This window comes from Lontra canadensis, unplaced genomic scaffold (genome assembly GCF_010015895.1).
Source record: "Lontra canadensis isolate GAN:19392208 unplaced genomic scaffold, GSC_riverotter_1.0 scaffold5, whole genome shotgun sequence".
Classification (NCBI taxonomy): Eukaryota; Metazoa; Chordata; class Mammalia; order Carnivora; family Mustelidae; genus Lontra; species Lontra canadensis.
The window spans coordinates 32,413,961-32,428,209 of record NW_022630999.1 but is presented as its reverse complement, the minus strand read 5'-3'; the positions used below and the strand labels follow the sequence as shown (position 1 = coordinate 32,428,209).

Genomic DNA, 14,249 nt, shown 5'->3' with positions numbered 1-14,249 from the left:
ATGTGACCCAGTCCTGGCCATCCACTGAGAAGGCTTTCTGAGAGGGATATCATAATCACGGCTGACAGTTATCAAACCTTCTGTGTGTACTATACAGCCTGGGCTACATGCTTTAGTTAATCATAGCCTCTTCTCAAATCCACCCTCCGAAGAATGTACCACCATTATCGCCATCCCCCAGACCAGGAAATAGGCTCGGCAAGGTTGAGTCACTTTGCCAAAGTGGAGTGGAGAATATTCTAGGCCGGGAGAATATAATTTTCCTGGACAGAGTCCTTGAAGGAAGGGCATGTGCATGGGGACCCCCAAGGAGCGGCAGTTGGGAGGGGAGTGCAGCTTCTGAGGGCGGGAGCAGGAAGCAGTGCTGCAGGACTAGCCCACGAGGCCGGACCAGAAGCTGGGTGGGAACCAGGCTCCCAGCAACCAGCCCAGTCCTCTTGCCACCACATTCTCTCCTTCCCAGCCAGAGGTTATCTCTTTTCCTTGCTGCCCATTTCAGATTTTCCTTGACGACTGGAGGGACATGGCCTAGAGATGATGAGAGTTAAAGAGTGTGGTGGAAAGAAACATAGGCTGGAAGGTGATGGGCACAGGGTCACTCTGCCAAAACCCAAGGTGTCTCTTCTCCAGCCTGGGAATCTGACTCACTACTGCCTTTGCAGGGTATAAACTGCATAGCTTCAGGCTTCCACTATGTGGGGGGAATGTTTTTAGAGGGCTAGCCCCAAAACGTCCCGGAGCCTCGAGGGGACGAAATCATGACGAAGCTAGCCATAATCGCAGCTCACATGAGCGAGTACGTGTTCCGGGCAGGCTCTGCACTGAGCTCTATGCCATCTGAACTTTTGCATTGTATCTTTAATCTCTGCAACTGGTTTAGGAAATAGTATGTTAGATCCCTTCCTGACTGAAGGAGGAGAAAATCATTTCAAACCACCTTAAGCAGGAAGAGAATTTCTCAATGCAGGTAACTGAAACAGTCAGTAGTAGACATTACATTCTGGGACTGGGTTTGGGAGCTCCCGTTGTACTATCAGAAATGTGCCTCTTTCTGCTTCTCCAAGTGAAACTGTCTCTGGCTTAACAGTTCCAGAGAAAGCCCCAGAAATGTCTCCCACTGGTCCACTTAGGTCACATACTCAGCCTCCAACCCCTCTCAGAGACTCTGGGCTGATGCTGACTTGGGCCATAGTTGTGCGCGGGTGGACTGGGCACAGATGGACTGAGAGGTGGGGAAAGGTGACTCCCCCATGGAAAAGGAGCTGTTACCGAAAAGAGATTGATATCAATCCACCCATACCCCCGAAAAGATATCTACTGTGAGTGGATCCTAAGAATTCCTCCATCTGAGAGATCAGAAAACTGAAACGGAAAGATGAATTCCCTCGAATCAGATAATCACATAGCCAGCGGTGTTCAGAATAGGGACGCACACCCAGGCATTCTGATCTAGAACGTAACCCCCAAGTCACGGGAGAGTGACCTAGCCTGCTCAGAAGAGAATCTGCCCACCCACCCCCATGAGCATACAGGATAGGATGATGGTCGTCCCTGCCATCTGTCACACAAACCCTGAGCACCTGCCTCACGTACACATACCGTGAGCACCTGGGGGTCTAGAGACCTGAGGTTCAGGCAACTCAGAACTGTCATGAGAAGGTTCTGCTTTCATGTTACTCCAAGTGATGCCCTCATCTACACCTCAAAATGCCCAAGTTTGGGCCTTAACACCTCCTGAGAGTCAGCAGGGAAGGAGTCCCGGGCCCTTGAAGATGAGCTGTCCCACTTCCTGGACAGCCCTGAGGATGGTGGCGGGACAGGCAAGAGTCTTTCTTTGGGGGCCAAACCGGGAGTGGGAACCTGCAGCATAGACAGATTTCTTTAGTGCTGTCCCAGTAAATTACAGCCCCGTTACTCTGCAGTTTATGGAGATCTCAGTGGCTCAGCTCGTAATAAATGGGAGCGTGACTTGCAGGAGTCACAGCGCCAAAGCTGCCTTTGGGTCATTTGGTGTTTTTAAATTAGGGCTTCGTGCCTCTCCAGGGGCCCAGGCCTCATTCAGAAATGATTAACAACGGGGCTGGGTGCATTTGCTGAACAGCAAGCAGCCATGAAGTCATCCAAGCTAATAGCAGGCAGGAGCCGGTATGATTCATAAATAATCACATGCATTCCAGACTAGATGATACTAGTGCGTGTTAAGAAGTGCTTCTGGCCCCTTCTTATCCGGGGAAAGAGAAGCTACCTCCAGCTCTCTTTGGAGGACTGGGTACCTTCTTCCAGCTGTCCTGGGGATACAAAAGAGGAAGGGGCTTGAGGTGATGAGGGTGATGACCTAGGGCAGCTAAATGTGGTTCAGGGGACCGAGAGCATGAGCGTCACTTGGGAGTTGGTTAGAAATGCAGCCTCCTGCCCCCGCCCCCATCCAAATACATGGGATCAGAGCCCCTGAGGATGGGTCTCGGAAATCTGTTGGCTCTGGCACTCAGTCTGTCAGAGAGACTCTGTTCTGTGTTAAGTGTAATTAAGCTCCTGTCTATATTCCAGCTCAAAGCCCAGGGCAGGCTATCAGCTAAAAGGAAAACAAAAGGGCAGATTCATTAGTTAGGATCCTTTTACACTTCCACAGTCACTTCTCACCGCCCCATTGTTGGTGGGCTCCTTCCCAGCACAGACGGCCGTGTGCGGTAGTCACCAGTGGAGCCCCTGAGTGTCTGTGAATTTCACCTACCCTGCATTCCACAGGCCAGACCCAAGGGAGTCATCGGGGTGGGGACTTTCTATGGGTGTTTGATGATCAGTCCTTCAAAGGAGTGTGTAAGCCATGAGTTACGGATTTACTAGGGCTACCTGAGTGCTGACGCAGTGTGCATTTCGTTTTTCTTGTGGACCTATCCTGCAGCCATTTACTAAAAGTGCCGTCTATGCCGTGATTCTGCAAGTGAGAATGGCTCCCAGCTCTTGGGTGTGATGAATACCGAGCGTGTCGCCTGGCCTCTTGGACATGCTGTCAGAAAATGCACTTGGAGGCACGCGAGCACCAGATACGTTGGTGTCATGGCAGACGCCAAACCTGGATGAGTGTCCAGCTCCATGGACTCTCCCGGGGAGAACCCCCCCTCCCTCTGTCACCTGAGCTGGGATTCATAACGTTTCTCAGTCTGCCCCAAATCTCTGTAGGTGAATGTGAAGGGAACTAATTTATTGATCTGTACCAGCCATTTTTCAAGACCCTTTCACATATATGAATAATGGTTGGTCATTTAGCACATAGAAAATGCTAGACTTTGTATGGATTAATGCACCCACAACCACCTTCTCTGACAAATCTGTTTACTTTCATTCCCGCTGTACAATAGGCAACTGAGGCACAGAGAGGTAAATAACTTTGGCCAGAGTCACACAGCTGGTAAGTGGCAGAGTCAGGAGTTGAAGGCAAGCAGCCTAGCTCTAGAGCTTAGTCTCGACCATGGTTCTTCCCAGAATCTCTCCATTGCCTCCATTACGTAGACATCTCTCTCCATGTTTCAGGTGCCAAAACGGAGGCTCAGAAGAGTAAAGCTAATGCACCCAGGATCCCACAACTAAAAGGGACTGGTTTCTCCTTCCACCCTGGGCCTGTCAGATTCAAAATTCCATCCTCATCTCCCTCAAACCCTCTACCCACTCCCCACCATCCGCACTGCTGAGCTGGACATGGAAATGGGCACACACCCGCCACAGAGGAGGCACCTCCTTCTAGGAACAGTGGGGCTCTGAGTACAGTCGAGGGGTGTTGGGGCCAGTCGGGGACCCCAAGGGCATGCTGAGCTCAGAACCGTAACTGGGGTTTGACCTCCACCCTGTGCTTCCTCTTCAGGACTCTCCACGGCAATGACATTTCCAGCGTTCCCGAAGGCTCCTTCCGCGACCTGACATCTCTTTCCCATCTGTAAGTAGCCTTAGTTCTCCTGGGTATGGATCCGCTGAAGACAGAGTATCATGATCGTGCCAGGGATCGTGCCGTCCCTGTACCCATTTCAGCGTATGTTCTTTCCGGTACACACAGAGCGCGTTCCAAAAAAACGTGCCCACGTGGTGCACCTTGTGTGTTCTCTGCCTCAGACACCTTCAGGGGCGTCATCAATTATGTAAACAATGTAAATGTTTAATAAGAAGAACTAACATAAAACTCTTACTATGTGATAAACACTTTAGATGAATTATCTCATTTACTTGTTACAGCAATAAAACATTTCTGTCCCCTTATTACACATGGCGAAACTTAAAAATTGAGAAGAGCTCAAGACTTTGTCCAATCCAGAACCAGAGCCCTGGTTCAAATCCTGGTTCACCTTGACTCTAGAGCACAAACTCACTACAACTCGGCATGAGGTGTTCCCTCCCCATTTTATGCAGGGGAAACCGAGGTCTGCACATATTAGCTGTTACATACCTCTGCTAGTGACCATTTTTGAGTCTGTATACCTACTCCATGCATATTTAATTATTTTCATAGTGCATGCATATACTGTGATACTGATACATTATGTATGTACCTTATAAAACATTCAAGAAGTAGAAATGCTAAAGGATATGATTTTTGAAAGAAGCAAAAGTTCTTGTATTTTCTGTCTAGACACCCCCATGCAGAGGTCTGCACCAGCCTGTGCCATCCCCCCTCCTGTGCATTTTTAAGCTGACTGGTGTAGTCAGCTTCTACCCCCTTGGGTCCTGTGACTGGCCTAAGAATTAGATGAACATAAGACAGAGCAACAGGAGAAAAGCATACAAATGTATTTGGTATTTTTATGTGTACGTGGGGGTCTTTAAAAGGAAAATGAAGACCCGAAGCCACCATTGGGCCCAAAAGCTTATATACATTTTTATATAAGGAATGATTATAGGGATGGGACAAGACAAAGGGCCTTGGGCTGGGGCAGTCTGTTAAGGGGTGGTGGCCAGGAAATATATTGAGGGACTGTTGGAAGATCAGGGTTATTTGAACAAGCTTGTTCGTAGGGGTCCATTTCGGCATGGACTCCCAGGCTCTAGTGGTAAGAATCTTCTCTTTTTGGTGCAGGGAAGGCAGCTTTCTCACAGGAAACTTTATGAGTTGCTCTTAGGTAGAAAGAGGGAGGTCGGGATGCCTGGGTGGCTCAGTTGGTTAGGCCACTGCCTTCGGCTCGGGTCCTGATCCCAGGGTGCTGGGATCAAGTCCCGCATCAGGCTCCTTGCTCAGCAGGGAGCCTGCTTCTCTCTCTGCCTCTGCCTGCCACTCTGCCTGCTTCTGTTCTCTCTCATTCTCTCTCTGACAAATAAATAAATAAATAAAATCTTTAAAAAAATGAAAGAAAGAAAGAAAGAGGGAGGTCAGAGAGCCCCTCTGGCACCTGCCGTTTCTCAAGTACCTTTAGCTCAAAATCATCAATATACTGACACAGAATGTGTAGGTGTGGCGGGCTCTGAGCCCTTTCTGTGGTCTGAAGCTTCTCCCTAGGTTGCTGTGTACCAGCACCTTCTCTGCAGAGTAGACCCTTTTGGGCAAGTGAGCCGGAGAGTCAGCTGGCCAAAGTTCGAAGCATCCTGGAAGGGCTAGGATTGGGGTTGACTTGAGGATTGAATCTTAGCAGGGCAGGTGCGAGCAAAACCTCAGATGTGGGAGGGCCTTAGGTGGGGTGGAAACATCTGGAGGGATTGGAAGGACTATCTGGAGTCTGGTGGAAACTAGCCCAGTGGAAACTACTTCTCCATTAGGCCTCCAGTCAGACACCCCTAATCCTGCCAGAGTCTGAAGATTCTGTTTTTCCGTGGAGCCTCTGGGCCAAGCTGAGCAGGGGGCCCTGACATCTTGTTCTGCCTTCTAGGGCGCTGGGAACCAATCCACTCCACTGTGACTGCAGTCTGCGCTGGCTCTCAGAGTGGGTAAAGGCGGGGTACAAGGAACCTGGCATCGCCCGCTGCAGTAGCCCCGAGCCCATGGCCGACAGACTCCTGCTCACCACCCCCACCCACCGGTTCCAGTGCAAAGGTACCTGCTGACTCTCCCCTGCCCCCACCCCGGGGTCTGCTCTGTCTCCAACAGCCCGTCAGAGCTGGGCATCTCAACAGATGGGACTTCTGCAACCACTGCCCCATCTCTTCCATGGGCCACCTCGAGAGACTCAGATGCTTTGTTATCTCTCCTCCAGGTCCCACTGCTGGCATCCCTATGTGTTCCTCACTGACTGCTTTCTCTATGTAGTTTTGCAGAGAGAAAAATCTTTAGCCTGCCTTTCTTTACCCAACATTCTTAAAGCATAAGCATTTTCCCATTTTTACTATGGCAAGCTTTTGGTACCTGAGATTTTAATCGACTATATCATTATGATAACAAACCACTACTGAGTTCTTATGTGCTGGGCATGATGTTAAGCCCTTTTTTGTGTGTTATTTCATTTAATTCTCAATTTCCAAGTATTTATTTAATTCCCCGACACTCTCGGTAGACTTCAGTATTACCCTTATTTTTAAAAATGAGAAAGCTCAGGCTTACCTAGGTTAAAGGACTTCTCAAGACTTGTCTTAGGAGGCTTCCAGGTCTTTCTGATCCCAGAGTTCCCAGTCTTGCCCACCAGGCTAATAGTCTGCCATAACTCCTTTAACCAATTCCTGCTTCTGAACCCATAGTACTCACTGATATTTCCAATTATTTTCTTACTACTGATGCATAAAGGTCTTTCTCTATTTAAAATTATACACTTAGGGGTTCCTGGGTGGCTCAGTGGGTTCAGTGTCCAACTCTTGATTTCAGCAATGGGTCGTGAGATCAAGCCCCGTATTGGGCTCCACACTCAGCATGGAGTCTGCTGGGGATTCTTTCCCTCTCCCTTTGCCCTTCCCCCCACCCTCTCTCTCTTTGCCCCCTCCCTCTAAGAAAATAAAATACAATTAGATCCTTAGTAAGATTCAGAGAACAGAAGCTACTGAGCCAGAGTATGTGATCATCTTTAAGGTCTTCACGCATATTGCCGATTGGTTTCCAAAAAGGTCGTAAACCACTTTATGCCCCCAATAGCAACATTTGAGTGCATTTTCCACCAGACTCATGCATTATTTTATCTCATTTCATCTCATTTCTAATTAGAGAGGCTTAAAAAAAATCATATCTCCTCTTTTGTCTGTCTTTATTGGGGAAACAGTTTTTTTTTCAAAAATTTACTTTCCGCTTGTATTATATATTTTCTGTTAATGTCCTTTGCTCATCTCTTAGAGCCTTGAGTTTGATTTACATACATGCTTTGATTGCTCTATAAACTTCATGTGTCTCACATTTTTGCTTAAAGCAGGAAAACATTCCATTGGTTTTAAGCTAATTTTTCATTTTCCTCCTCCTGCTTCCAAAACATCTGACTTGATTGATGTTAAAGAGGCCCGGCTCACTCTAAAACAGTGCTTCTCACTCATAGCTGCACATTTTGGAATCACTTGAGGACCTTTCTACTGGTGCCTGGGCCCCAAGCTCCAGGTTTTAAATTCAGTCGGGGTGGGGCACAGCCTGGGCGCGCTGGGGATATTTAAAAGCATCTTGGCTGTTCGTACCGTAAGGTGACCTGTTCATCCCAGTTTGGCTGGGACCTTCCTGGTGTTTGCACTGAAAGTTCTGCATCCTGGGAATCCCCTCAGTCCCCGGCAAACCAGGCCAGAGAGCGTCCCTTTCCTAATATGAAGCCTGGCTTTGAGTCAGCTGGCAGAGCCTCCGTCGGGCCGTTCTTTCTGTTCCCTTACCCACAAATGGTCAGACTTGCCTGGGCGGGTCAGTCTCAACCCAGTCTCCAAAGCTCTGTGCAGGGACCATGAGGGCCACCCCCCACCCTTACAGCTGAAGAGAACAGGACATGGTCAGAACTGTCATAGAGGCAATGTGCGCCTGAGCACAGTCTGCCAGCCACCACTGACCTCATCGCTGTGTCTTTTGCCGTCACTTCTTCCCTCCTCCCTCCAGTTCAAGGGTTCCACAAGAAGGACTTCCTTTGGCCCAGGCACCATGCCCTCCTTAGCCTAGCCTGAACTACTCCATGGGGAAGGGTGCTTGGGGGCAGAGGATTGGGAGGTCCAAATGGAGCCTGGACCCAGAGCTCCCAGAACATTAAAAGATACACAAGGGGCTTCTAATTATGGTGCATTGTTTGTAGATTAGCTCCAAAATCGGATCAGACTAATTATAGTAATTGATTTGACTGCAGAAGTGCTTCTGAATGATGCTCCACTATGATTTTTTTCCCTCACTGGACAGTGACTGCATTAATGGGACTCTAGCTAGACTGGATGGTGCTGGCTGGGGAGGGCCAACTGCCCTCTGTGTGTAGAGATGGAGAGGAGCTGGCAGCTGGTTGAGGATGGGGCCAGAGAGGAGAGGATGGGAGGGATGGGTGACCGTGACCTGCTACCAGCATTCTGATTTTGCTGTCCAGGGCCAGTGGACATCAACATTGCAGCCAAGTGCAATGCCTGCCTCTCCAGCCCGTGCAGGAACAACGGGACGTGCAGCCAGGATCCCGTGGAGCTGTACCACTGCACCTGCCCCTATGGCTACAAGGTAAGACGGGAAGCCTTGCCCCCACCCTCCACGGCCCCAGGAGGGGCCCTGTGCTCTGCTGACCCTTCCTTCTCCAAGGGCAGCCGGGACAACTCCATTTTGCTGGTCACTCTGGAGTGGTCTTTGCCAATACCACTCCTCGTCCACTGCTGCCCAGTCGTACAAAACATAGAGAACCCCTACAGTCTTGACAGTGACACTCCGAGATAAGGAGGAAATGTAGTATTTGTATGCTCTTTGCTAAACATGGGAAAGTTAAGTCTCAGAGAGTTCAGATGTTTCCAAGCAGAGGCATCTGTGGAACTCACCATCCTGGCTTCCCTTCAAGGGGATTTCCAGATCCTCCCTTCCACCTCCCCAGCTCCGCCCTCCGATGGCCAGGGCTGGAAGCGCCACTCCAGCTGAAGTTCAAGAAGAACGGTAGATTGAAAGGCCTGGGGGCTGCCAAGCCAACACACTGTTCACAGGCTCGGGTGAGCCCATAAGGGGATGGAGATGCCCGTTCTCCTGGGTGTCCTCCCTAGAAATCCAGGCTACCTCCAGAACAACTTTTCCTCCGTTCTTCTCATCTAGCACCATCTAGAACATGTTATCCTGCCTCCCTACTAACATCTATAGAGTATGGACTACGTGGCAGGTGGTCTGCTTGGCATTTTATTCACCTTTACTTTTTAAACACACCCTATGAGGAAGACTAATTACTTCCCATCCACAGATGTGGAAACTGCGTCTTGGACTGTTGAAAGGGCTTGACTCAATGTCCCAAAGCTCATAAATAGTAGGGTTGGGATAGGACCTAGCGCTGTGTGATTCCAAAGTCCCCACCCTTTCCCCTGGATGGCCGAGCCCCTCACTGTGCCTCACTGGGGTCAGCAAAGCCGTGGCTGAATCCTCTTCCCCAGGACCTCCCCCACTTCCCACCTCCCCAGGGTGCCCATCCAAATGGAGTGGGCAAGCCAGGAGTTGCAGGACCACGCCAGAGCCTATCTAACGCCCATGGCTAGTGTGGCAGAGTGGGAGGGAGCCGGCATCGCTGGGCCTGCTGTCCCCAGGGGCATCTGCGTGTGTAGTGACCAGCTTGAGGGGCAGACTCACTCTGGGGAACAGGGCTCCCCCGGTGGCTATTTCACTCCAGCTGTGTCTCCAGCCGACAGTGTCAGAGTGCCACCTATGGGCCTGGCACAGGAGAGCCAGAGGATTCCCTTTGCAGCCTGCCAGCCAGTCTTGCCCCAGCCAACCAAGCCAGACCCAGGCATCCTACGTGTGTATGTGCACAGACATTGCAGGGGAAGTAGAGAAATTAAGATGACATCCTCGGGCCTAGGTCCTCAAGCTCCCTTGTATGAATTTAATGCAGAAAACAGGCTGTGGGATTACAGAGAGGGCAAGTGTGGACTCCAGCTGTGCTGTGCTGTAGTGGCCAGGGGTCTCCTCTCCGCCTTCCATCGACAAACCAGGGCCCATCTCACAGGTGTGCGGTGCAAATCACAGGCACAGTAACGTGTGCAACGCACCTAGGAGAGTCGTTCAGTAAGCACGCAGTAAGCTGGCCTGCTGCTGCCTTCGGCTTCACCTTCACCCAGGACTCTCGGTCCATGACCCTGAATGGTCAGAGGCCATCAGTTGCTCTCCTAGAAAGGGGACATGTACATTTATGACATCCCCAGTTCCAGATGTATGTAGTTCTCTTTTATGCATTGACTGTGTGCTGGGCGCTCAGCTGGACGTTTGCATTTATTCCCTCCCCTAAGTTTTATAATCGCCTTTGAGGCGGGCAGTGTCATCCCTCTCTGAAAGATAAGGGAAACCACTTCACAGTCTGAGTCTCACTCCCTTCTCTGTCCAATCAGCCTGCGTCTGGAAGTCCAGGAGCTGGGTTTGCAGCCCCCGGCTGCTTCCTGCCCCACTTCCTGCTACGCTTGTGAAACTGGCCTGGCCTTCGGTGTCAGAGCAGAGTGCAAGCACAGGGCTCTGGCGGGACAAGGCCGCTTGTTTGGACTTCGCTCGCAAGGTTCTGAATGTCTTGTGGAAGAATTTGAGCAGAAATTGGGGCCTTTAGGAAGCCGCTGGGCTTGCACAGGTCTGGGGTACGTGGAGGACGCTGGTGGTGGGACGGTGCGTGGTGGTGATGATGGTGATGACTAGGACAGCAGGAACATGAGCAGGCAGCATTTACTGTGCCTGCTGCATACCGACAGCACACTGAACAAGGTGCAAGCATTATCTTGCCTACCCCTCCTCGAAGCCCTAGAAGGCCAGGTCCGTTTTCCAGTTTAGGAAACTGATAGTGGATGAGACCGTTGGGATTCAGAGCTTAGAACCACCTGATTCCAGAACCCATGCTCTTGACCACCTCATTCATGGCCTGTTGGCAATCACCATGAGTCCGTGGCCATGTGGGAGCTGTCAGAGTTTCCAGACCAGGGCAGAGTAGGGCGTGCTGGTGGAAGGAACACCAAGCAGGACCCCCCAGAGCTTGTCTCTACCTGACTGTGTGACCTGGAACAGCTCCTACTACCCGCCCCCCACCTCGGGCTCCTCAACCTCAAAATGCAGCAGGTAGAACCAAAGAGGTCCCTTAACCATGGGTTCCATCTGACCCCCTGCCCTGTGTTTGTTCCCCTGCATTCCCTTCTTCTGGGGTCAGAGTCCACCCGAGCAGAGTGACTGAGAAGTCCTGGGGGAGTTGCAGAGTTGGCAACAATCAGCAGACACCCACGAAACCACGCTCAGCGTTTTGACGTTTATCTCATTATTTCCCCAAATCTCAGTTTTTCCACCGACTGTCTGAGTGACCATGGGAAGCTGCAATATTACCCCAAAAAGCATGACCCCCCCACTGCGTAATGTTCAGTAACAGCTACTGTTCATCTATAATGCCAGGCCTCTGTGAAGCAACGTAAGCACATCACCTGATCGCATACTCTCTTTTATCCTCTGAAAGACGTTTTGTTGTCCTCTTCTGGTAGTTGTAGAAACTGGGGTTCAAAAGGATCAAATAACATCCGCAGCTCCCACACCTAGGAAGTACATGAGCTAAACCCAGAGGCCACATCTCCCTTGCAGGAGAGTCTACACCCCACAAGGAACCAGTTCCCTCTGAGCCTCACGTGCCCCCCCCCTGCCCCGCCCCGTCCCTGCACATACGCAGCGTCTACTCACCGGCAGAGCCCCTGCGAGGATGGAACGGGTCATGCATGCACTTTGGCAGCCTCAGAGCCAAGACTCAGTAGCTGCTTCAGAGAGAGAACGGTTTTACAGCTCTGCTAACACTGGGGGAAAGACAGTGTATGTTTGGGCTCCTTCTGTTTTCAGCCATTTAGTTTCATGTGGCTCTGTTCAGTGTCCCAGCACAGCGCTCCTCACACTGTAATGTGCACGGGAGCCTCTTGGAGACCTTTTTAAATGCAGGTTCTGACCCATAAGAGCTGAGGTCAGGTCCAAGTTTATGCATTTTTAACAAGATCTCAGGGAATGCCAGTGCTAGTAGCCCAAGGACCATACTTTGACTAGGCAAGGTCCTAGAGCGGCCCACCTGGCCCCATCTCAGGAAGAGGTTTCCAGTGGGGACAGCAACTCCCAAACTCCTTTAAAAGAAGCCAGAAGTGCCAGCCATGGTGTCTGTCCTCTCTCTCTGTCATACATACACACATACACACACACACACACCTACACACAGCGGTGGGAGACCATGGAGCACCATAAATCTAGTAGATTTGAGCAAAGTGAGGCTGAAGAGAGTTGAATTGGGCTAATTAGCCAGGCATTGACAATGGTGATTATTTCTCAAGGACACGTAAGTGACAGAAATCCTCACCTCCAGGCCCAATTAGCACATCGTCAAGAGCTAGGATCTGCCTCCTGGATTTCTGAGCTCAGAGTAAGGGACTGCAGGAGACCCCACCAACTCCACATCTCCCCATCCCACCCCCAAGGGAGGATCCCACCTGGAGTCCCTGATCCTTGAGAGTTCCCCAGAGCCGAGAGGCTGGCCCCAGTACGGGCGAAGAAGGCCCCGCCTTGACCTAATCAAGGTTCTCCTGTCCTGCTCTTCACGGCTCATCCATCTAATACACACTCACACTCCTGAACAATTCAGTCCCAACCAAAGGCCTGAAAAAGTCTTTGGATCCCCCTTCCCCCTACCCAGCCCTGCCTCAGACCCCTGATGTCATCCCCATCTCAAGAGCTCTTCCTTCCAGCACTACCGTCACATGCCAGGTGCTCGTTATATACATGCGTGATTTCTCGTCACCATAGGTGAGGTCGTTATTATCCCCACTTTATAGATAATGCAGACACGGCTCAGAGAGAGCTGGTAATCCCCTTAAGGCGCATAGCAGTCGGACGGGAGCGTCCACCCAGGCGTGCTGAGTCTGGAGCCATGCTGTGAGAGGGCCAGCAGAGAGGTCCCCGGCGCTGGCTGCGGACTGGCTGTCTGGCTTCAGCCGCCGCCTGCTCCCCTTGCTGCCGTGCCACCTTGGACATATTAGCTCACTTTCCAAGCCTGCCTTCCCGATCTGGAAATGGTCGTAATAACAACCATACCAATCTCAGAGGGTTGTTGTGAACATTATATGTGATCGTGAATATAAAACCCTTAGTGTGAGGCCTGGAATGGAAAATGTGCTCAATAAATTGAGAATAAGTATTGCAGTTTCCATCGCACACAATGAGTCTCTGAAAGGGATCCCGTGTTGCTCTGGTTTAGAGTAAGCCCAGATCCCACCCCAAACTGCATTCTCCTTCTCCCCCTTGAGAAACCCCTGACTGGCCCTTTGCAGTGAGAGCCAGACCCACGCGGCTGTGCCTCCCGGCTGCTGGAGGCTGTGCCTGTGGCTTCAGGGTGTGAGCCGGGAAGAGGGTCGCAGGCCCAGTTGGCAGTGACCTTCAAGCCAGGGAGCCCTACCCGACTCCGCCCCAGGCCCTGGCAGCAGCCGCGGCGGGAAGAGGATTTTCTCAGGCAGATGGTGAGCAGGTGGTGTGGCAGTGGGAGGGCTCCCGTGATCACCCCCACCTGGCACGCTGCCCACACCGAGCCCACAGCCCAGAAACGAATGCAGCGGATGCCTCCCCAGACCCCATGGGTCCTCCAGGGGACTGCTTGTCAAGACTTAGCCGCGGCGCTGGGGCATCAGTCCCACGGGAGAAGCTGGAGCCCAGGCCAAGAAGTGGGCGGCTCCCTCGGCGGAGGCTTAACGGCCACAGTGTCTGCCTTGGGCTCCCTCCTCAGTGCCTTCGCCCTCACTGTCCTTCTGCCCAGCATGCTCCTCCCTGCCTACCGCGCGGTTGGCTCCTTCTCAGCTCAAGTGTCCCCCTTCAGAGGGGCCTGCTCCGGAGGAATGCCACTCCACCCACAGCTGTCTGTCGCAGCGTCCTCAGTCCGGCTGATTCTGATTCTGAAAGAATCAGAACTTGCAGTACCAACGCCCAGACCCGCTTCCAGACCCATCAAAGATGAGTGACTGGGGGGCGTTGTCACTTCACAGGGGCGAGGTCTGCTGGCCACACCTCAGCACTCCTCTGCCCTACCCACGTTGGGGCCCCATGTAAGCACAGGGCTAGGAATACGGTCACCGGCTAGCATGTACCAGGCGCCTACTGTGTGCCGGATGTTTTACATTCTTGAGGTATTTCCTCACGGGAAAGGCCGCATTTCATTCTCACACACCTCTGTGAGGCAGGCTGGGAG

The 14,249-nt window shown here is 51.5% G+C and overlaps 1 protein-coding gene across 1 annotated transcript in view; it reads left to right on the top strand.

Moving 5' to 3' along the window:
* The window catches only part of SLIT3 (slit guidance ligand 3), a 582,494-nt gene that overhangs the window by 538,748 nt on the left and 29,497 nt on the right, over positions 1 to 14,249 (top strand). Inside the window, exons 24-26 of the mRNA XM_032851770.1 lie at positions 3,860 to 3,931; positions 5,847 to 6,010; positions 8,433 to 8,557. Of these exons, the coding sequence (XP_032707661.1) occupies positions 3,860 to 3,931; positions 5,847 to 6,010; positions 8,433 to 8,557 (361 nt within the window). The remainder of the gene's footprint in view (positions 1 to 3,859; positions 3,932 to 5,846; positions 6,011 to 8,432; positions 8,558 to 14,249) is intronic.